We start from the raw sequence: 24058 nt of genomic DNA on the forward strand, positions 1-24058 counted from the left end.
TTTGTTTGTTTCCTTTCATTTTTTTTTCCTGCCCATGACACGTTTAGGGGTATCCTAACCCCCCCCCCCCGGGCTAAAGAGTTGCATGCATTTCGACCGTAATTCAGTCCTTTGGGTGAGCGACGATTAAAACAATCCGCATTTACTCGGAGGAATGCTGGTTACTTAGTTCGTGGGCGTTTCCCCGTTTGTTTTACCAAAGCATAGGCAAAGCCATGTATTTTTTTTGGGGGGGTCGCTTCGATACTGTTTATATTTCACGCATATGTTTGAAGACTTTAAGTTGGACATCACAACTCCCCTATGGAAAAATAATGGATCACGCGGGAAAATTTATAATGCTGCTCTTCTTACAATTGATAGTCATTTATGTACCTCTCAGATGCAAATGATCAATACTCTATCTACCCAACGACGAAACGTAAAATAAACCTATAGGAATATACTACCGAGAAGTTAAATCACCCCAAATACCAGCTTTTTCTAATTGTCTAATTTCTAAATAATTTTCACACTCTCAAACATATAACCTGAAAGTAAAGGAGGAAAACGTGTTTTATTTCAGTGACGTGCTGAGAAGTTCTAACAAGCAAACGTGAATTTATTGATTAAAAAGTGGTCTAGTGGTAAATATAAAGGTTTTGGTGTTTTCTTTTGCGCCTTGGTAGCATGCTAAGTGTGAACAATATTGAGGCTTCCTGCTGTAAGACAGAGAGGAAGGACACATTTATTGCCAAAGCGTTCTTTGAAACATAAAAACCAATTCATTTATTAAGACTGGTTATTTCCAACCTTGTTTACATGCAATGTCAGACATGTAACTCCAACGGATAAAGTTACGGTTTCCACAAATTTAAACTCCTAAAGAAGTTTTCAAGGATACGTCCAACACCTTGGCGTTTTTAAGCCATTTCGACAGTAAGACAGTAAAGGTTTCATGAACAATTCTCTTTTGAAATCAGTAACTAGTTTAAACCTTTTCTCAACCTAAACTGTGACATTCTGTATAACTTTAATTCCGTACTCTTCAGAACCAAAACGTACGCTCAATACCGTGGAATTGCCCAATAATTATATAATCAAAGTAAAGTTATAGTACTTTCATGGTTTTGCAAATAACAGAAAAAAATTATGGGCCAAAGAGGGCTATCCGCATTTGTAAAAATCCGTGTTAGGGACACAACGAAATATAATTAGTGGTGTTTTTTACTAGTTTACATTTAGAGAGATCACTTGACAGGGCAAAATTGCTCAGTTGGTAACGCATGGGTACGGTAATTAGGAGGGCGCAGGTTCAAATGTTTCTCCGGCATTTTTCGTTCTCAAACTGAAATCTATGTCAACTTTCATCAGAATTATTTTTTGTTCAAGACCGTCAGTAAACACATTCTGTTTACGCATATGGAAGAGCTTTGAGGTCATTCAACTTGGCAATGAGAGTAACGACATCGCTCTGTGATACTGGAAGCGTACTCAGGACTGAAAACTCGGCCTTTTTCTCATCAGCAAAGGTGACCATCTCACTAAACGCAGTGATGAATGAATCACAAGCGGTGATGACAGTGACGACTTGGTCTGTGGTTGGAATGGAGAACGTCTTCTTACCGTCTGTCTCGATTATGAGGGTCTTGGCAACTGCATAAGCATCATCAACGGCCTGTCATAAATAAGGGCCAACACGCTCATGAATCCAGAAAATGTTCCTGTATCTTTCCTTTTTACAAATTCCCTTAATTTTTCAGAAATGTGGAAGTACTATACTCCCTCATTGCAAACAAGTGAAAACCTCAAAAATGCGAGTCCCTAATAAATCCACTCCTAAAGAGCGAAAACAAATCCAAATAAGTGAACGTCACTCAAAAAGAAGAGCCAGAAAAGAGACAAATCTTTCTAAAATGATCTTTTGAATGGTTTCTTGGCAGAGCAAATTATTTTACTTTTGTGGAGTTTGGAGTTTTCTCTCTTTTGGAGTGGTCCTATATGGGACTCACTTCTTCTGAGTGAGAATCCCTTATTTTTTCACTCTTTTGTCTTTAGAGAGTCATACGTCTATCGGGAGTACATTTCCCACAATTAAAAAAGGTCTCTTTAATTTGTAGGACTAATATCAGATAAGTTATTTTGTGCTTAATAAAATATCTTGAACAGAAAGTAAAATGTTTGAAATTTATCCTGACCAGAAAAGGAAGCACAACAAATACCGGCAAGAGTAGCAACATATGGTAGAGAATTCATCTTTCATGGAAAGGTTGGCATCAAAATTGCCGCAAATGGCAAAATAGAATGAATCAAAAAACAAACAGAAATCTAAAATCCAGAATTCTCCTGAGCTTCAGGTTTATGGAATCGAAAACGCTCTAACGGACTCACCTGTCCCATCTTTGTGGTGTACTTGGAGAAGATGTCAATCAGGGGCACAGAGATACCGTCGAGAGTGATGGTGTCATCTTGGTGCTCCTTCAGCCAATCCGTCACGGTCTGTGAGATGTCTGTCAGCTCCGCGATTAGACTGCTCAAGGCGTTGATCTTGTTGTACTTCGTCTTAGCTGCCTGGCTGCCCCCGCTGCTGCTGCCGCCGCTGCTCGACGGTTGACTCAGCTTGGTCAGGGCGACGGTGACTCCGTAAAAGATGGCCCCCACCGCCGCGTTCTTCACCACGAACTTGGTGAACTTGAGCAACGTCTGTGGAATTTCTAAACTTTTCAGGTACTCAGCCACCTTGCCGAGTTTGGAGACGTTCTCCTTGACTTCTGCCACTTCCTTCTCGACTTCTTCCAGCTCTTCCTCGTCCAGGCCCGCTTCCTCGGCCGCTTCCGCTTCATTGCCGATGGCTTCCTCGGCCGCCTCGATTACCTCGATTGCCTCTTCCGCCATTCTTAGCTTACTCTGACACTGACGTATACAATCTGTTGGATAAATACGACAATTACCTGTATATTTGTAACATCGCACACATTCACCGTAATAATGGCACTCATTGCTGCCCGCTGCCTATCGGGAAGATCCGCACCAACACAAACGATCTTTATTTTGCGAAGACAAAAGCACTGTTTTCCCAACCAGCGATTTCCAAAGATGAGGCTCTTTGCCCGAGTGCAAAACCACAGCTAGCAATTTTCAAAGTTAAAAAAATCGCACATGATTAATAAACCGGAAATAATAAATGCTTCTAAATACTACACTAAAAGTCCTTTTATCTCACAGTGGTGAGGTAAGGTGGACATTTTGAGACGCAAGTTCTTGCTAATTAAAGCTGTACTTGCTGCATTCCGATCACTCAACAACCGGGCCAGACCATCTTTCTATCTAGCCCCAATCTAAGTAGCTTTAACCCAAACCCGCCTCAATCTTTCAAAATCATCCGAGTGGTTTTGGAGGATTTGGGAGGATTCGGGATGAATGGTTATTGAAGCATGGAGGATTGAGGATGTGCCCTAGTAAAAAGGTCCTTGTGGTTTAGGGTAAATAGACTAGAAAGATGCTTTGTACACATGTCGAGAAATCAAATAACATAATTAATTGCCATCTCATAATCCTATGCTCCCGAATTGGGCGAAGTTTACTCATGGGTTTACTTATGGCTTAAGGCTTTTCTTTTGTAATGTTGTGACTTCCATTTTCGAAGTTAGTGAACTGGGACACCTGATACTAGGCGTTTCACATGACTTGGATATCCGAATCACGAGAAAGTCGAAATCGTTTCGTTTTTAGCAGTGATGGTTGTGCAAGTTCATAAAATAAGCCACTGCAATTTTGAAGGTCTTTGAATACAATTTCTTGAACTTTTCCTCCGGACCAGTAAAGACATCGGGGCTTTTCTCCACAAGCAATAAGCTTTAAGATTGAAAACAAATCAGTGTGGTTACTGTTATGCTAGCAAAGCTAAATACAAGCTAGAGGCCAAGCCACACAAAAAGTGGTTAAAAAAACAGGAATAACAGAAAGGGAATTGTACACACGTAAGGCAAACCTCAATAAAGGAATCAATGTCCAAGAAATATTTCTGGCTACAAGAAGCCCACCACGTAGCGCGGGCTACTTTATATGCTATTAATATTGTTCTCGATTGTGGACACGTCAAAAACAGAAGGGGTACGTCTGTTCGGAGAGGGAACCACCGTGACCCTAATCATGAAGCTAGGGGAGCTCAATGTAAAGCAGCGAGCGGATCTGGACGACAGATCATCAGGCCAAAGGTGCTTCTATAAAGGGGAGTCAATTTGGCGTACCCGAAGAGCACTGACCGGAGATTATCTGCAGAATAGAACAGGCTGAATCTGAAGCCACGGATTTGCAATGACTACACGGAGGTGCTGGAAATTCAGAGCAACGAGGAAACAGCGCTAACCTATAGAGCCTACCTTTCATAATGCCAATGTTGTTTTTAAAAAAATTGCACGAAACCAACTGCATGGCCTTTAGCCTTGGGTCTGTAATGCCCAGCCGGAAACGGACATCCCAAAGCGAAGCTTTATCTGGGTGGTACGGGCTGCATCTTTTCCCTATTATTAGATCGACAGAATCCTTTCTGACCTTTTCTCCAGGCCACCACTGTATTCCTTTCTCCAAAACATGCAAAGGTAAAGATAGGGCACGCCACAAAATCCACCTACTGTTAGTTTTGTATCAATTTGGGGGTCTGCCAATGCCATCTTGAAGAACAGTTGGGAAGCGGTCGATCTTTCAAAAATACGGTCTGCATGCCATGATCTAAAAATCGAAGTAAAAGCACCCTTTCCTTTTCAATGCACTCTAAAAACTCCCTTGGTTCAGATTGACCCAGAATTGGGTCCCATTCGGTGTGACCCTTTTCCTGGTCAAATTATGACCCAGAAAGGGTCAAATACGAACCCAAAGGGGATCATTTTTTTTAACCAGAAAAGGGTCACGCCGAATGGGACTCAATTCTGGGTCAATCTGAACCAAGAGTTTTTAGAGTGTGGACGTTAAATATTTTTACATTTGTGACCTTCAGGGTCAAATAGGGACCAACAAATCTGGCAACCTAATCAACCTTCTTGGTTCATGATGATCTTAACGCCTGTCAAAACCTGCTGGCCCTACATTAATACTATTACAAATCCATAAAATAAAAGTGGGTAGACTGGGCGTTCTCCAAACACGACGAAGTCAAATTTGTGTTCCATAATTTTATACCAAACTTCCCGCCTAAATCAGTAAACCTACGGCAGGAGAGTATAGGCAAACATCTGCCTTTTAATAAGGCAACTTTGTTTTTTAGTGGTTCCCAAAAGGCAGTGATGAGAAATGTTCCCGATTCACTTGAGGCCACCTTTCCCCTTGTGTTAGGGATGGGCCTGGTGTAATTGCGAAAAAAACTAAATTCAACATATTCAGCTGTATTACAGAAGGCCTTTCAGGTCTTTTGTTCGTATTGGTTCTCTTCTAGACACTGACAACTGTTGAAATCAAATTCAGTGCTGCTTAACGCACTCGCATTCAAAGAAATGTGCACCTGTACACCTAAAGGGTTCCAGTCAACAGAACAGGTCTCTGAGAAAACGAATAAAGAAATAAAACTTTATAATAAATCCTCCCTTAAAACGTGAGCACATGTAATATAAAACAATCCTTTACAAAGCTTAATACAGTTTTACCCCCAAAATGATAAACTAAATGAGAATAAAAAGCACAATGGTGAGCTCTACCATCGACATAAACTAGTATAGGCGTTGATATTGTAGCCAATACAAGATTGGCTGACTGCAGGTCGATGTGAAGTAAAGGGCTGATGTGCATGTTGAGTAGGCCCTACCTATTCAACAGCAAACGCAATAATGCACAGCGAGGAATAAGCCTTTTTGTGGGTTAAATTTTAATAAAAGCCGGCACAGTGAGTTCTTTAAATTCACGTGAACATAATAAATTGAATTTTTCATACAAAAGACACTTTTTCTATACCTTGTGATTCAGGGCGAGCTTTGCTTAGTTATTCAAGAAGACGCCTTGCACCAGTGCACTGTTTTCATAGGATAGGACAGCACAAAGGAACCAGCCCATTCCAGTCGAGGTGAAATGGTCACTAACTCGCCATACAAAAGCTTGCCCCGGATCACGAGGTAGGGTACCAGTGTCTTTAGTCTGGGGAATTCGAATTGTTATGTTTATGTGCAATCAGATAACTCAGTGTTCCAGATTTTATTCAAATTCAACTCGCAAAGGGCTTATTCTTCCGAGGAGAGATGAATCGAGTAATTCATGCGTAGGGATTGAGAGCTCAATTTACGGCGTATCCCATGAACCCGATCACAATGTATCTTGTGTGTGCATGTGGGATTGGGGAAGTCTCCCTTTTCAAGACTAAAATTTCAAAAACTGACCATTAAGCCTGGCGACCTGCAAAATATTCTTTAAAACGGGGGACGCATTCAAAGGTCGTTTCCATATTTCAAAGGATCCGTGCATGTGTTGAATTGAAACTAAAAGGTGCAAATTTCAAAAGATAAGTAAAATAATTCTACATCACAGTCTTGCGATAGCCTCTATGTCCATGACGAGCCAAATATCTATAGCTTAATTCACCGACTGATTCGCTACTCTCACACTGAAAGACACAGGTCATTCGGAGATGGGGGTGGAGTATGGTAATATATTACGGGCCTGCATCCAGTGATCATTTCCTCCATGATTTAAGTGAATTTAACATGTATTTAAGCAAATAGGTTACTTACTGAAAACAGAGAGTCCTCAGCTGGCTTTGTGTGGCTAGTGCGCTGTCTGTCGCTGCAATGTGCGCGGTCGACAGAACAATGCGAACGTTGTACAGAAAGGTGAATGTGCAATTTCAAACCAATGAATCACGTGACACGGGGTCGGCATGCGTGCTTTTTTGAGAGTGGCTGCTATTCTGATTTGCGCGCTATTAAATCGAGTGTAGATGTTGTTCAGTGGTTGGCTGATACACTGGCATGCATGTTCAACTGACGCGGCAACGTCAGGAGAGACACACCGCGGCTAGGCATATTAACATATGAAGCAAGATGGGACAGAGAGCACCCCCCCACCTCTGTGTCGGTCATTGATCGGAGGAATTCTTCACAGACATCTAGGGGAGGTGTGTTTGGGGTGCACCACTACAAATAAATTCCCACAGACAGCAATGGTACATCCCCATACTTCACAAATATTTTAAAAATAATAACTCTCACAGGTGTTCAGGCTGCACAGAAAAATCGATGTTCCACATGTCCCCTTTCATTTTCCTTTCAATTTGGGGGGGGGACCAATGAATTTTTGAGAAATTTTCACCAGAAGCAGACCACCCCTAAAATGAAGAAAATGTCCCTGTCCGTGAAAGTAGCCATTTTAAAAACCATCCCTCTGCAAATGGCTCAAATAGTGCCACTTTTGGACCCGATTCAGGCTTCCAAATTGCTCAGAATTGGAAGCCCTGAATCCGGCCCAGAGATTCAGTTTCATATTTCTTCAATTCCTCAGTTCCATGGCTCTTAGGACCCTCTAATATAGAATATTTTTAGTGTATAACTTTTATTAATGAGCTCGGCGGACATATTTCTGGCCTAAATATTAGGGTGCACCCTTAGGTCACAATAGTATAGAGTGTGTAAAGTGATTGGACATGTACATGTATATAAAGGGGGTAGGGTACCCCTCTGTCCCATATCGAGCAGAGTATAGACCGGGTTCGGCAGATTAGGAGAGTGTATTCGCCGAGTGAGCTACCTCAAATAGTAGTAGAGAAGAGCCGATTCTGGATCACACGCCCCTTTTTGCCCGGTTTTTGCTCAAAGCCCTTGGGTAGTACATCGACCCAAAAAATCGTCGAAACATTTTTGGTGGGGGAAAATGGGAAAAAATGGGAAAATCCAGGAATTGTCGTGAACCCGGTTTTTGATCAAAACCCCTGGGTAGTACATCGACCCAAAAAACCAGGGAATTTCCACTCACCTTTTGACCTCGGCGCCGCTCGCTTTGCTCGCTGGCTAGCGCCGGGGATTTCCACTTCACTGACCTTGAACTTTTAACCCCGGCTGGCTAAACAACTCGTGACTGGCACCGACCTGCACAAACGAAAAGGGACTTTCCCTTGCTTTTCCGGTCTGAACTAGTGACCTTGGCTCTGTTCAAAGCAAAACAAACCGCCTTAAATAAATGCTCTTTATATAAAATAGTAGTATAAAAAAAAACATGTTGAATAAAATTGATAAAAATTTTATAAATCTATATATAAAAAGAGACATGAGCTATCAACAACATCGACCTATATTAACGAACTTTATTCGATTTAAGAAGGTGTTTTTGGAAGATTTTATTAAACGGTATAAGATCCCATTACCGTCACCTAGGCGCAAATATCATACACGATCAGAGCTAATAAAAGCTATCAGAGAGGATCAAAAACAATTTAGACATCTCCCGCGTCAGTCATATCGGCAGCTGTTGAAAACGGTACAAAAATATAATATTCCTTATGCGAACAAAGACAGATATGTCAAACAGGACTTTATCAATGCGATTAAAGCTTATACACAACCTAAAGAACTCGAGGAAGTAGACATTAAACGTATATGGCGTTTTAAAAATAATTTTCGTAATTGGGAGTTGATTCCTCGCTTCTATGAAGATGACCTAATACATTTTTTTGATTTTTACAAGCAGTTGATAGAGAAAACAGCGTTAGCCGAACTCAAAGAAATCGGGAGTTACAAATTACAAACACATCTTAAAGTGCAGTTTAGATTGGAAAAAATTGACGGAACGATTGACTACGGCACCTTTCCCTTTCAGAGTGATCAAGACGTAGTAACGAGTAAACCAAGCGTTAAAAATGCACTTGCTAAGCAACGCGAAGAACAAATCGAACAGGTGGAGGCCCATACACAAAAAGGCTCGGGGTGGATCTTTGACAAAGTTGTCGCTTTTTACGTCAACGTGGTTAAATATAATCCAGTCGGTTCTTCTTACATTCCGTTACCTAAGGAATTGTTAGACAAAAAAGCAATCATAAATGTCCAAAATAAAGATCAAGAATGTATCCGATGGGCGTTGAGAGCAGCTTTAAAGCTGTATTCAGACGGAGTCAAAAGTCAGCTAGAAACAAATCCAAAATATAAATAATTCCAAATAACCCAAATTTACTCTTGGAAAAGGGGGTTTATCCCAATGAGTATATAGACTCCTTTGATCGGTTCCAAGAGAGACGGCTCCCACCAGTAGACGCTTTCTATAGTTCTCTGAAGCAGGGAGGGATAACCGAGCAAGAATACGCTCGTGCGGAAACAGTATGGGAAGCCTTTGGCTGTCAAAACCTAGGCGACTACCACGACCTATATGTGGAAACGGACACGCTATTGCTCGCGGGTGTATTTGAGAACTTCCGGAAGGTATGTAAGAAGAACTATGGCCTTGACCCAGCCAACTACTATACTGCGCCAGGCCTGTCGTGGGACGCTCTGCTAAAACACTCTGAAATCCAATTGGAATTACTGACAGACATCGACAAGCACTTGTTCTTTGAAAGGGCAAAAAGAGGTGGTATCTCGAGTGTGGGTGCAAAGCGATATGCAAAGGCAAATAGCCCAGAACTACCCGATTACGACCCCGATAAGCCGGAGTCACAGATCATGTACCTAGACGCAAATAATTTATACGGCTGGGCGATGAGCAAATATCTGCCTGTAGGGGAATTTACCTGGGAAACAGACTTAGAAAAATTTAATTACTATTACATCCAAGAGTTGCGACTAACCGGCGACTACGGTTACATGTTTGAGATTTCTTTAGATTACCCGGAACGTCACCATGACAAACACAATGACTTTCCACTTGCACCTGAGAATATCACGGTACCAAACGAATGGTTTTCGAGTTACCAACTAGATTTAATTGGTAATGGCGAGCAAGTAACCTCGGTAGACAAACTCGTGGCTACTTTGGACACCAAACGAAAATACGTGGTTCACTATCGTACATTACAAAAATATCTCAAACTAGGGTTGTGGATCAAAGAAGTTCACCGGGTACTGCGTTTCCGTCAAAAGCCGTGGATGAAGAGCTACATCGACAAAAACACGAAATTGCGCAAGAAAGCAAAAAATGATTTTGAGAAAGACTTTTTCAAATTGATGAACAATTCGGTATTTGGCAAGACGATGGAAAATGTAAGACATCGAATTGACGGCCACCTCCTAAGGGACGAACAAGACGCCGCCAAATACAAAAAATTAACGTATAAACCGAATTATAAATCGACGGTGCCATTTGGGGACTGTTCTCTTTCGTTTGTGGAGATGTACCGAACCAAAACAAAATTAAATAAGCCAATCTATTGCGGTGTAAGTATTCTCGATATCTCAAAAACGTTGATGTATGATTTCTACTACAACGAACTAAAATCAACTTTTGGTGAAAAAGTACGCTTACTTTATACGGACACTGATTCTCTATTAGTTCAAATCGAGCAAAGCTCCGACGATTTAACTGGTTACCTAAACGAAAAGCGCCATTTGTTTGACTTTAGTAATTATCCACCGGGTCATCCGCTTTACAGCGTCAAAAATAAAAAAGTCATAGGTAAAATGAAAGACGAGTTTGGCGGTAAAACAATTTTAGAAGCCGTTTGTATCAGACCAAAAATGTATTCGATCTTAACTACCGATCAAAAGCGAGCACCAGCGAGCTACGAGCAAAGCGAGTACTTTTCTTTAAAGAAGGCGAAAGGGGTCTCCAAGGTAGTAACCGAGAAACGATTGACCCATGAGATGTACAAAAGATGCCTATTTGAAAGGGTTTCTCATTTCAATAAACAACAACTATTTAGATCGGATAAACATCGGGTGTTCACCATTTCACAAAATAAACTTAGTTTGTCGCCGTTGGACACAAAGCGTTACATATTGCCGAACGGAATCGATACGTTAGCTTACGGGCATAAGCGAGCTACGAGCTAATCAACAGCGAAGCGAGCAACGAGCGGAGCGAGTATTACTCCGGTAATTCGGTATCCTCGGGCACGACCTGAAGTTCCTCTTTGACGAAACTCCTATTCGGGCCGTTTAATAGGTAGTACAATGTTGGGCCCGTTTTGACTCTCTTGCCTTTCACCCGTTTAAATTGACTGGTGCGCTTTTCAATTTGATAGACGTCCACGGACCATATCGGATCTGTTGCCCTTCTGACGGTGCCGCCCTCTTGCTCGCCCGGGTAATAGAGGTACCTGACGACTGCGTCTGGAGGAAGTTCTCTTTGGGTAGTTCTTACAGGTACACTGGGTTCTTGGTTCACTCGCTTTGATTTTATAGCTTCTGCAGGAACGGTATCGATTAAACGCGTTTTTTCCTCGTTTAACGATTTCACGACCTGGGGCAAACGTTCTACCCATTCCACGTTACGCACACCCACGTTTAACATTTCTTGAGCGTATTGGTGGCCAAATAACCTTTTGGCTAAAGTACGGTTAAACCTTTCCACGATTCCTTGAGATCTGTGTACCCCAGGTTCACCCACTTGAATTTGTACTTTATTTTTTGTCATTAACTTTTTAAACTCGCCTTTGAATTCAGATCCCGAGTCTACCATTACGATTTTGGGCCAGGTTAGAACGTTTTCCACTCGCGAATAAATCTTCTTTATTGCTTCACTCACTTGTTCGGCGGTTTTACTGGTCAACGGTTCTGCTTCTTTATACCGCGAACCCACGTCTACCACGGTCAAAGCGTACTTAAACGTTTTCCTTTTAACTCGGTCCCAGGGTAAATAAAGTATGTCCATTTGATGCGCGTAATTAGGTTCGACCGATTCTGATTGCAACATTGTAGGTCTGGGTACGTAATGTGGTGCGGGTAAATATATTTGCCAAACGGCCTGCTTTTTTAGCCACTTCCTAATAACCGATTTGTCTGCACCGGTCTTTTCGTGGAGACGATCCACCGCGCTTTCTCCTCGCCAGTAACCCTGTGGACTGTAAAACAACTTTGAAAATTCTCTCTCCATTTTAAAAATAAGTTACGCAAATCGATAAGCCAACAATCCGACTATCGCAGTTCCACCTAAAATCCAAACCAACTCGCGGGTTTTTTGGTCTTCTGAAGGCTCGTAAAAATCGGACAACCTAGGTTCTGGCGGTAACGGGGTAATATTCTTACCGGTTAATTCCGAATAAGCTCGTAAAGCTTCGTCCACGTTTACAAATGTTTGCTGACTCGCGCGTTCTTGTCGCATTCGTTCGTTCAAAAAGTCTAGCATGTGTACGCGTTTTTGTTCCCACTCTTGTTTTGCTTGCGCCAGTTGCTCTAACGCGAGGTCGTGACGCTTTCGTTCTTCGTCGACTTTACTTTTTGATAAACTGCTAAATAAAAAATTTGAGCCCGTGAATGCCAAGGCGTTTACTATCGCTCCTCCAACCATCATCAATGCACTAGCCATTTTAAAATAAGGTTACTATTATATAAAAGTAAGATGTACACCAAAAAGCTTAACCCTAGTCGCAGACTTAAAGTTCCTCGCGCGATCAAAGGCGAGCGGCGCGAAGTAACCATTACGCACAACCCGAGCACTATAGACGCGGGCCACACGTTAAACGTAAAATTCCCCGCTTTAGGCACCGACGACGTCATTGTACCCGGTACTGCAAAGTTGGCTTTTAAACTCGACCTCGACGGCGCCTCGGACGACAACCGGACGGTTTATAACAACGTGGCGAGAAACCTGGTGTCGGAAATAAATATAAGTCTCCAGGGAAATAAAATCGTGAGTTACCGGGATGCGGACGTATTTCACAATTTTAAGGACAATTGGTTACCCACGTCGCAGACCAAAAATATGGCGTATTTTGGACTAGAGAAAGAAAACGTAGCTAATTCACTGTGCGAAAAGTTTGATTTCCGCATGCGGAAACTTGTGTGGAAACTGGCCGCAAACCAGCCAGTTTCCAGCGCGTATGCTGTCCCTTTCCGCTGGCCGCTTCCATGCCCGTTTCCTGGGTACTTAAATGCACCCCTCGTTTACGGCGTTTACTGCCCCACGGAAACTGGCGGGGAAACCTTTGGGTCGTTTACCACGTTTCCGCAATATCGGAATCGCGACCGAAATTTGCATGCCTAATTGATCCACTGGGTACTTTCTTGTTAATTAAGATGGTACATGAAATATTGGAAATCAAAATGTGTGCGGATTATTTCAAGGATAAACCTCGTGTGGGGCACAGTTTATTTCTTAACAGGGTTTTCATGAGTATAGATTTAATTTAAGAAACAAAACATGATTAAATGGAAGGACACAAAGCCAATCATTTACGCATCTTTTTCCCCTGATTTTTTATTTTATCTCAAATCCAGTTACATCCAATCATCTCATAAGCAAGTGAACCAGCCAAACTTAAATAAAAATCTTTTCCAAAAATGTCTTTTTAACTTTGTGGGTACATGTATATTTTGTTTCATTCATTGGCAATGGTACCAATGCATCATATTAAAATTTATTTGTAGTTATTTATGTTCGCGCGTCTTAAGATCCCGTGTACGCGTGTATGTGTGGTGGTGGGGGTGAATTTTGTTAAAGCCACTGGATGACCTCCAGTTTCAACTGAGGCCAGGCTGTCCCACCTCAGTGCTCTTGGGAGCTAATATGTCCTTGTTCTGTCTCCCAGTGATCGACCACGGGCTGTTTCTGTACCACCCAGTGGAACCACGTGCATTTGTGCACTTTCATTATTCAACCACGTTTACACATAAATGTACACTGTACACGTACATTGTACATCTACAAAGTTATCATGCATTAGCAATGCCTAAATTAGAGTTATTTGTCCACTTGCCCACTTTTTGTGAATGTGTCATAATAGACCCATGGTATGAGTTAATTAAGATGAAAAACATAGTCTCACATTTCATGTGATTCACAACACAAAATAAAGCTATATACATGTAAACGAACATTAAACACGGTGCACCAAGATCAATAAAATACGAAGCGGACACCCAGTGTTGTTTTGATCGTTTTTTAGAAAACTTCATAAGAATGGAAACTAGAAATCATAAAGAAAATTTGGGGAGAACTCTTTCAATTCAAATTCAAGGGAATTATAAATCCAGTCCCAATTTAACAACAGTATAAAAAAGAAATCTTTTCTCACTTGCCCTTGATCATAAATCCTGTTTTCTCGATAAAGTGGTGTTTCCAATGTGTAAAACAAAATCAATTGGCTTTTTCATTTCCAAAATCCTTTAAATTGAACTGAGGTTGGCGGAGTGCAGAAACTTTGAATGGTTTTAAAATACAATAAACCCGAAAGTAGCTTAACATAAAGCAACAAACAACAAAAGCTTTTACTTTGCATGTTCTCTCTAAAAATCGAGTTCAACCTTAATATTTTATTTACCGATTATGAATAGACAAAAAAACAGGAATGGGTATTAAATATATGTAGGCCTATAACTAATTTGGCGGGGTTCGCACTGCCCAAGAGGGAGCACCTGATGGCGGAGGGCGAGAGGAAGGCACATTCGAGATGACAAATTCAGGAAGCAACCTTGAAACTACTGCAGGAGCGGTCTTTGCAAAGTGTGCATCCAGCTTATGTTTAAGTGATGCCAGCTTTGACCGCTCCCACGGCAGTTTCAGGAGCCTTCTGGTTTTGCATCCAGATGAGCGATCCTCCTCGCCCTCCGACATACTCTCCTCGGAAGACATGTAGTCTATTGTCAACACCTCGAGGGCTTCCTTTTTGAGCTCTTGGGAAGCCTGTAATGTTTTCAGGGCGCTTTGTCGCCTCTGTAGTTTCTGTTTAAAAGAAAGAAATTGAAGGGAAAAAGTCGATGAGCAGGTGACACAAAAATGAGCATAAAGTTCTCTCGGCAAATCAAGACAAACACAAAGGGCTTAAACCTTGAAAATCACGTGAAGCTTTGTATAATTAGTTCCACTCGTATTGAAACGCATGTCAAATACTGTAAGATACCATGCGAACTAAACGAAAAGACCCCTTGAAACTTTACTCAAACATGAACCCGTGCCATCAGTTCAAACATTGCTTTAAAGTGATGTCTTATGCGAAAGGACAATTCAACATGAGAAATATATGAGAGGGAAGAACTCACCCTGAATTTCCTGCTTCGCCTTTTAGCCGCCAGTGCGTGCTGATCGTATGTTCCACGCTCCATGCGGCGCTGCTTGTCACGAAGCGACGTGAAGTACGTTTTGGCAGCTTCTGCATAAAGAAATTTTAAACACAATAATACGCATGAATTTTTATACTGTCAGGTATAAGCATTGATATATACCCGGACATACAGATAACAGACGTCAGAAACAGCCATTGCCAAATTCCACTACAGCCGGGCTATTAGCCAATTATGTCATATAAATTTCAGGACTATACGTAGGCATACGCTGCCCATTTCCGCAAATTAAATTGCATTTCTAAACTCATCTTACAGAGATTTAAGACAATTGACAATGTTTTTAACACATCCCTGAGGACATTTCGTTCAACTTTAACACTAAAAGATTCAAATAATTCTAATCTTACAAGAAAGAGTGTTAACCTTTCCCGATCTCAATAGCTGGGCTTGTATTGTGACAATATTCACCAAATGCATATCCTAAATACTGCATTTTCACCTACTTCGTATTTGAGCAGAACTCCATTTTTCTCGTCCATGAAGAGTTCTGATTTCTCTGGTTAACGTCGAAATTGTCTCTTCATTTTCTCTGGAAGTTTTGCTATAAAAAAGTAAGCATTTGCATATGATAATTCACAGTGTAAAATCTTCTCTTCTTTTATTTGCAAAGTCAGTTGGTCATTTTGATAATATTAAAATGATAAACTGTGTACCACTAGTTTAAAGAGGAAAACAAATTAAGTGATGGAAATGTCACATGCCGCCTGCATGATAAATTTGATACGTACATTTGTGCCAGGTTGAATCCTCCAATCCCATCTCTGTACAACTTTCCGTACACGTCCCTCACAGATTGCTATGAGGAAAGAAAGGGTTGATATAAACTTGTCAAGAACATTTATTGTAACTACAGTTTTCCTTACATGTACTTATCATTAATGCCACCGTTTTTCTTTTCCCATAGAATGTCATGCACAAAAGTCGCTGAAAAAGTTAGTTAACCGCCCTGTTCCTCGTTTGCTTGTTTCTGTTTTCCCATAATTCTTTGCATTCATTGTAGCCTCATTTTAAGTCTTATTAATGAGTACAATTTTAATTTCCTCACATAAAGATTATTCAATGTTTAAAGTTGCGGTGCTTATCTGAAATTGACGGAAATCAGCATTTCAAATTGATTTAAAAGGAGACAAAATTTAAAAAAAACATTTTTCATAATCTCACCGAGCATTCACGAGGAACAGCAACACGTTTTCCTCTCGAATTTACCTCCCCTTGTCGCATATTTTGTCTTATCTCTTGGAGCTCCTCGTTTTGCTTTTTGAGTTGTTCCTCGAGTTTCTTGTTTTGCATGTACAACATGCGCAGGGTGATCTCAGATGGTGCACTTGAAGCCTGAACCCGCAATTACAGATAAGGACATGTACTGTAGGTTAACACAAGCTGGCTGTGCCTCTGTTGTAAACTTAATTTACTCAAACTTTAGCAAATAAGCTTGTTTCGTTTAATTTAAAACTGTACAGTTTCGCCTCCTCAATCTATAAATAACACCTGGTTGAAAAGTATGTTTACAGGGTATTTGCACAGACAGAACAAAGTTTCGTGTACCCGCAGTTGAAGTGTGCATTTCTAATGTCGGAAATGTGATCGGGCATTGCAAATGCACCTGCAAGTACGTGTACATGTTTAACATCAACACTTTTTAATGTCCCTTACAGGTACCACAGCAAAATGTTGTATTTATTTTCGAGTAATTCTTAAAAGTTGGCTCATACAAATCACAATTCTCATGCATCGCAAATCATTGCATAAATGTAACAGGGACATGCTAAAAAAATGTGTTCAATTTTCATACTGCTGAAACTCACCACTGAAATGTTTCCTGCCGAAGTACCATGCGACGATGAGGTCTGTCCACTCCTCGCAGAAAGTAAAGATACTGTGGATTCTTGACTTTCTGTGTCACTCTCATCGGTACTCGGAGATGGCGAAGAGGTGGATTGTGGAAACCCGAGTGCGTTAAACGAGGAAGACCCACTGCTGCTGGGCCGAGAATGACCACGATGGCCAAGTGCGGGTATACTATGTGATATATCGAGCATTGTTGTACTATTGCCGGGTTGTAAACTGTCTTGATCCTCAGAAGAAATTGTTTCTAATTCTAGAAGTGTTTCCTCTCGTGTAAACAGTCGACGCCGCGGCAAATCTTCGATATTTGGAATTTGTCTCGTTCCTCGATTCATTTTTCCTGTACGTGTTGCTAACATCAACCCCAGATACATAAATGCGGCACGCAATGCCAACAAGGGTGTATGGCAGACAACAGCGGTTATGAATTATCGAAAATGGCGCGCAAAGTCGTGACGGGCCAATTGGAAGGGAGGAAACTCTGTGATTACATATGCAGACCCTGAATTATGCCAAGACTGTCTCAGTCTGGTAGGGTGTTGTGTTAGTCATCACATTTTGCTGCTAGTGACAGTCTCAGAAAAGCTTTGAACTCCATGAAACAGTGAAAGGGCACGCTGAGTCTCCGAAGGCCTCTTTAGCCAGTAAGAGCAGCTGGACGCTCACTTAGTTTTCAGACGGTGATCTGCTTTCTGTAACTGAAGGTGAGAAACTTGCCTATTTCAACTAGCATATCATGTACGGCCTTATTTCACAATCCCAGGTTTGTTTGAGATGTTATTAACTTTTAAAATAGTTGTGCAATTATGCGTAAATTACAATGGGACTTTGTTTGTATCAAGTATATTAATAGCAGAGTTTTCTCCTTTATATGAAAATATTACCATTGGCTGTAGGCACTGTGAAGATATGACTTTGATGGTGTTCTTACAACCATTTGCAGATATGAAGGTCAAACGGAAAAGTTGCCCCAATTGTGGCACAAAATTCTCTCGAAGAGCCTTTTTTTTACCATAAACATAAACACTATGATGGTAACATGTGGACTTGTGGCAACGATCAAACCAGGACGTTTTCAACTGATAAACTGACACAAGCAGGTACGTGCAGCCCTACTCGCTTTATTGGTAGGATTTGTGCAGATTTGCTATATGTAAGTGTGTCTGTTGTTGATTTTGTCTTTTCCGCTAATTATATGTGTACTCCTTAAGATTTTTTTCAAAATTTAAAATGTATTGAATCCCGTTCACGCTAAGGAGAAAGAGAACTCTGTAAATAAACGTTTAGAACGTACGTACCTAAGCGTGTAATTGACAATTTACTATGATGTGATATATCCTCAAAATGTGTTGGTTTTGTGCAATGGGATGTGACACTTTTTACTTGTAAAGCTAAAAAGTATAATCAAGTAAGTGATGAGTTTTTCCTATTCATTCGATACCCACCTCTTGACTGGTTTTTCAAAAAGCAATACCTGCAGTAATTTCATTGCTTGTGATATTATGAATATTTCCATTCCTGTATGACCAGACTGCACACTTAGCTGTTACAAGTTTAACCTTTCTAACGATCAGTATAATGCCGTATCATTTATCCTTAGTCTTATTGTGTCATCGTCTTTGTAATAATTTAATGGCCATATAAATGTTAAAAATAACAACCTTTAAGATCACCAATCTTCTCAAAGGATGTTCGTTTAACTGATATACAAGTACTGTACATGTACGTGTCCATATAAAATACAGCATGGACCCGCATGAAGTTTTCAGCACATCATGCTGGCCTGGCCTCACGAGGCCACGAGCCAAATTGATTGCTGTCCGCTGCGTCACCAGGCGTCATAAATCAGGCTATACTGACCCCACTTCCAGTACAAATCTCGCATAACTCGGAACAGTTGACTGTTTGTTGGGGGAGGTATTTGACGTTCTTCGGGGGGGGAGCACCCACGACAGCTGGGGTCTGTGAAACCATGGAGGTCCTAAATAGGCTTTTGTAGCACTCCCCGCCAAAAATAGGAAAATAAATCTCCACACTTTCGTCCATAGCACGGATATGCTGGACATCATCCTGTTAGGCTGATTTCAGACTTCTGACCAGTTTTTAAGACTTTTTCATTGACTTTGCTGATGTGGAGACTTTCACTCGCAATTGTTCTCCTCGTTGGCAATCTGAATGCAGTGAAACTAAGTCATAAGGACGTTGATTTGGGGATTATTACGTGCTGCTTGTGAAAAACTCAGCAGCGTTTGACGTAAGGGCTGAAGGTCTGTGGCGCAACTTAAATCAGTACAGATGTTGAAAAATTAAATTGTTAAAAATTACTGAAGATATTTTCTGATGGAAAAAATTATATACAGTTCGTAATTCCTTTAAATTTCATTTAAACAAGAGTATTACAATTAATTAAAAATTATCCATCGTGGATACTTCCTTGTCGTCAATGGCACGATAATTCAACTTCCCCGTAGCAAATGCATCCTTGCAAACAGTTGTTTGTAGCACCCGTGCTAGTATATTTGACTTGACCATCCACTCGACACCGGCAATGTCGGTGGTCGATTGATTAATATGTTTACAGTAGCAATAAAGGAGGTCATGGGTTTGAGTTCCACCCGACTTAGCTGGTGCGTGCGTTTTTCACAAAAGCTGGTATTTATCTAATATTCAGTGTTATACGTCGGGAAAGGCAAATTTAAATTATGAAAAGATTTTTGTGCAAAAAATGACGAGGAGTGATGCCTTTTAAGGCACCAATCATTGTTGGGAGTATATGACGTGACACTTGAAAAGATTTTTTTTATAATCACAGCTCTTCCTGAGATGGAATCTTCTCCGAGGAGAATGAATGATGAGACAGGAAATGGGCCGAGTTCTTACCGTACCGAATGTCCTGAGACTACGGACTCCTCACAGTCACCTTTTGGAGCTGTTACTCACAATTCAACTGGTAAAGCTACTGTCGGGGTAAATACGGACAAAACGTGACTTTTATTCCATATAACGCGAAGGATTACAGGCACTATTAGATAACTGATACTTTAACTGATAATATTTTCAATATTGTATCTTAGGCAAAACCATTAGTCTCAATATACAGTTTGCATTCGTTTTGAAGTCGTTTGACAAAGGTCATCTTTTCTTATTCGTTTTTATGTAAATCCATTAAGATCTGGTCGGGTTTTCTTCTGAAAAAAATCACACATTTGAAGCCTTCTTATCTGCCCAAGAGGCAAGGAAAGCAAACTGTACTCAATTGCTGGTGTGGATCGAGTGAGGATCACGGAACGCTACGATTTCTTAGCTGTGCGTAAATGACCTGTATAATTATACAACGTGACATAGAAATGGAGGAAAAAATCGAACGCAGGGGCAAATACTCATCAAAAGAAGATGTATTAATTAACCTGAGTTGTAGTATTGGCCGATGAGCAGCATTTGTAAAGCTGATGCGGTACGCTATTTTTATACCAGGCATCGCTGTTTATCGAATATTTATAACGAACAATTTGTGTAAATACCAAAATAGATCATTTCTGTTCATTTTGCTTTTTCAGGAGTTTACAAGTGAATCTGATTCATCCAGCGCTACAGACAGCAGCACTAACTTGGACACTAACAGCAGCAGCGAAGATGAACAATGGGAAGGAGAAGCAACAGATCCTATAGATGTCATCAAAGTAACAACAGACACCCATGCTGAGCAGAGAAGCTCCGACACAGTTCCTGTTAGTGCAGAAGGAGGGGACTTTCATTCCAAATGTAAAGCTCTTTTGATATGGGTGTGTCACTTTTTATTTATGTGGCAGAGTAATTATTTTATAAGCGATCGTGCCTTAGATATGCTTCTCCGCTTTCTGTCACTATTATTCAAGGTGATTAGCCAGCAAATCACTGCTGTTCGCGAGGTTGCAGACATCATTCCACAGTCAGTTTATATGATTAGACGCCATCTACAATTCGATCGAGACTCATTCATAAAATATGCCGTCTGCCCAAAGTGTACTAAGTTATATGATTTCGGGGAACTGATCTATGTAGTGGATGGGAATGCTAATCCTTCTAAAACCTATGGTTAATGAATTGAATACTTTGTGGAAAGGTGTTCAAATTACACAAAATGGCGAGGTTATGACAATTCGTGGAGCGCTAATGTGTTGTTCAGTAGATTTGCCTGCGAACAGAAAACTTTGTGGTTTTTTGAGCGATAGTGCTTCACTTTTCTGTTCAAAATGCTTAAAAAGGGCTCCAAGCGTACAAACGGGGGAGGTGGACAAGTCTGGGAGGCCGAAAAGGAAAAATGATTACGGGGGTTCGATAGGAAAACGTGGCTTCTAAGAGATAATAATGGCCATCGGAGATCTGTTGCACAAGCCAGGCAAAGTTCCTGTTTAACTGAAAGAGAAAAAATTGAGAAGAAAGTTGGAGTGCGATACAGCTGTCTACTTGACTCGGAGTATTTTGATGCAGTCCGTTATTGCGCCATTGATCCAACGCACAATCTTTTTGTAGGGACAGCAAAACACGTGTTTGGTCACTGGGTTAAGAAAGACATACTTAAGAGGAAAACTTTAGATAAAATTGACGAAAAAAATAATCATGTTTTAGCCTCGACAGACCTTGGACGATTACCAACGCGCATTGCTTCAAATTATGGGAACTTTACAGCCGACGAATGGAAGAATTGGACTCTATATTTTTCTTTGTATGCATTAGATGGGATTCCTCCTGCGGAACATCTGAAGTGCTGGCAGACGTTTGTTCTTGCATGCAAACTTATCTGCAAACCGTTCATATCTCTTGCTGAAGTAGAAAAAGCAGACTTTCTGTTCTTGAAATTTGGAAAGGAGTACGAAAAACTATACGGTTCTTTGGCAATAACTCCCAATATGCATCTTCACGCCTATTTAAAAGAATGTGTCATTGATTTTGGTCCGGTTCCAGCCTTTTGGTGTTTCTCTTATGAACGGTTTAATGGCTTTATTGCAGACGTACCAACCAATAATAGCAATATTGAGGTACAATACATGAGATCTCTAACAAGAATTCCATTTGTGAAAAATATCACTAACCAACTTGACTTTAGCAAAGACTTTGTGGAAATATGTAACAGCGTTTCACCAGGTCACAATTTTTCAGAACAAACCCCTATTTCGTCAACTTTAAGAACACTTTTCAACACATGGAGAGGGCCGCTTGTACTTTCAACTCTTTCACAACTCACAGCAGTGAAGCCGGTGGGGCATGGCGTTATAGCTTCTTTTGATTCTGATGATTTAGGTTATCTGCCACAAATGTACCAATCTGTTTATGAGGACATAGGATTAGAGAGGGATCATTTGCAGCTAACGTTTCACAAATATGGAGTTATTCATGTCGGCAACAAACTTTTTGGATCGTGCTTCAACAAGAGATCGCAAAGTACAAGTGGCATTATGGCTCACTGGGTGGATGATGATGGAAATATTGATTCTCTTGCCGAGTTAAGACCAGGAGTAGTCAAATATTACGTTAAACATACGATACTTCTCAACAGTGTTCCAGTTCCCCACATTCTCGCTGTTGTTCGATGGTTTGTCAAAGATCAAGCGAATGAAGGTCGCTATTTAGCACCAATCACAAGTTGGCCCAAACGGTCCTATTCACACGGAGGGGCATCGTCTTTTATCCCTGTGCAACGAATCTATGGAAAGTTTATTGCAGCACACGACAACGACGGCAACGTGGCCCTGTCTTTACTGAACCGACAACAATTCTTTTAGTTTTAAAGGCTTAGCAAACCGTTGGATTTACAGTACTTTAAAAACACTGGAAAGAAATATAAGCCTGTATCGTATAAATTCCAATCAAAAGTGGATATTTTAATATAAAAGTTATATGATATCAGGACTAAAAGTGTCACAGACACGAATGCAGTATTGAAGTTTGGAGAATAAAAAGATAATTAATTTTACTAATGCGATTAAATTTAGTTGTGAGTGTTTTATGATTAAAAACTGCTTTGGGCAAGTTATTGATTTTGTATTGCTAAATGTCGGTATTTTACAGCTTTGGGTCGTTATGTATGAAAAGGTCCAGAAGTAGTTAAAACGTAATGGAGATGGTGTATTTTCTCATGTATCCTACGAAGTATCTGAACACAATAAACCATTTAGCATCCATTTTAGCTGACGTTGTCATGAATCTCAGTGCTTTAAGAAAAAGAGTTAAATGTGTTTTAAGTTCTCTTCAACTTGACTTTTCCAGCTGCATAATTAGATACATAACCATATGATTTCTCCAAAGGGACCGAGTAAGAATTTATTTCAACAACAGCTTTCAATGGTAGCGGGCTGGATCCAGGCCTGTCACTAATGGCATGCCATCGAAGTGAAACATTCCAGCTGACACACACTCACCCTTTGTACGATTGCACAATTTTTGACGAATACCAGACTTGAAGTGTTCGCGATCACTGGCTACTAGGGGTCAGATGGACTGCGCTCTCGCTCCAGCTGGCTGAAGATGAATGGGTTTGTGACCTTGCATACATTACTCTCCCTTTCCCATCAGACTCGCCTGTTCACTTCCCGCCAATTTCATTGTTTTTAACGGCGTCTTTATATGACTTTCATATTGACAATACACCGAGCAGTCTATACTGGCGAATCGCATAGCAGCGTTGAACGTTACACTCTGAACTGAAAATATCAAGAGGGCTTAATAAAGCATATGATATTCATCTAATTTATTCGAATGGCAGTAGCCTTCAAAATGAAAAAAAAATACCCCTTGATTATTTTTCTTCTGCTTAGGGCTAAAGTAATTCTAAACTTTCAGCCCATATACCGTCCCTAGCCATTTCCCGGCAAGGCTGATCTTCACTACATGGTACCTTTTCAAATAAAATTTCTATGCTTAGTTAGTAAATTAATAAACAAAATTGGCAATTTAATTTGAAATTTTCCTTGAATGCATAAAACACTCATTAGTCGCCTTCCAGCCACCTTAACTGGCCTTCCCCAAAACAACTTATATGCCATGATGTCAGTCCCCAAAAAGAAACATAAGAT

The 24058-nt window shown here is 40.7% G+C and overlaps 2 protein-coding genes and 1 long non-coding RNA gene across 10 annotated transcripts in view; 1 reads left to right on the plus strand and 2 right to left on the minus strand.

Moving 5' to 3' along the window:
* Positions 1 to 332: 332 nt before the first annotated feature.
* The window catches only part of LOC110984689 (uncharacterized), a 42643-nt gene continuing 18917 nt past the window's right edge, over positions 333 to 24058 (minus strand). For 2 of the 6 annotated variants that reach the window (XM_087146434.1, XM_087146433.1), the window contains exons 2-4: positions 7930 to 8042; positions 2371 to 2906; positions 333 to 1657 (exon numbers count right to left, since the gene is read on the minus strand). In XM_087146434.1, the coding sequence (XP_087002560.1) occupies positions 1394 to 1657; positions 2371 to 2874 (768 nt within the window). In that variant the 5' untranslated portion in view covers positions 2875 to 2906; positions 7930 to 8042 and the 3' untranslated portion in view covers positions 333 to 1393. Of the gene's footprint in view, positions 1658 to 2370; positions 2907 to 5922; positions 6049 to 6692; positions 6939 to 7929; positions 8102 to 24058 lie in introns of those variants that run through there. The other 4 variants (XM_087146432.1, XM_022245112.2, XM_022245113.2 and 1 more) reach the window with 4 other exon arrangements.
* LOC147796629 (uncharacterized) lies at positions 14035 to 16460 on the minus strand. Its single transcript, XM_087146833.1, has 5 exons — positions 16323 to 16460; positions 15890 to 15957; positions 15605 to 15702; positions 15078 to 15187; positions 14035 to 14760 (listed from the first exon to the last, which is right to left on the minus strand). The coding sequence occupies exons 1-5, from the start codon at positions 16458 to 16460 to the stop codon at positions 14416 to 14418; spliced, it is 759 nt and encodes a 252-aa protein (XP_087002959.1). The 3' UTR covers positions 14035 to 14415.
* On the plus strand, positions 16607 to 23172 carry LOC147796630 (uncharacterized). Of its 3 annotated transcripts, XR_015427876.1 has the most exons (4): positions 16607 to 18106; positions 19819 to 19973; positions 20564 to 20768; positions 21723 to 23172. It is a non-coding gene; the product is annotated as an uncharacterized LOC147796630 (long non-coding RNA). The 3 variants fall into 3 exon arrangements; XR_015427875.1 differs by having other exon boundaries at positions 20564 to 23172; XR_015427874.1 differs by having other exon boundaries at positions 19819 to 19956; positions 20564 to 23172.

The sequence above is a fragment of the Acanthaster planci genome, linkage group LG15, assembly GCF_054643075.1.
Source record: "Acanthaster planci isolate LZ-2023a linkage group LG15, COTS_SCS, whole genome shotgun sequence".
Taxonomy (NCBI): Eukaryota; Metazoa; Echinodermata; class Asteroidea; order Valvatida; family Acanthasteridae; genus Acanthaster; species Acanthaster planci.

What these genes read in the sequence shown, in the direction of transcription:
- LOC147796629 (XM_087146833.1), bottom strand. Translation starts at nt 16,460, where the DNA reads ATGTTGTACATGCAAAACAAGAAACTCGAGGAACAACTCAAAAAGCAA. An exon ending in CTGTTCCTCGTGAATGCTCG is followed by an intron (nt 15,958 to 16,322) that starts GTGAGATTATGA and finishes CTTTCCTCATAG; the next exon opens with CAATCTGTGAGGGACGTGTA. An exon ending in GGATTCAACCTGGCACAAAT is followed by an intron (nt 15,703 to 15,889) that starts GTACGTATCAAA and finishes ACTTTTTTATAG; the next exon opens with CAAAACTTCCAGAGAAAATG.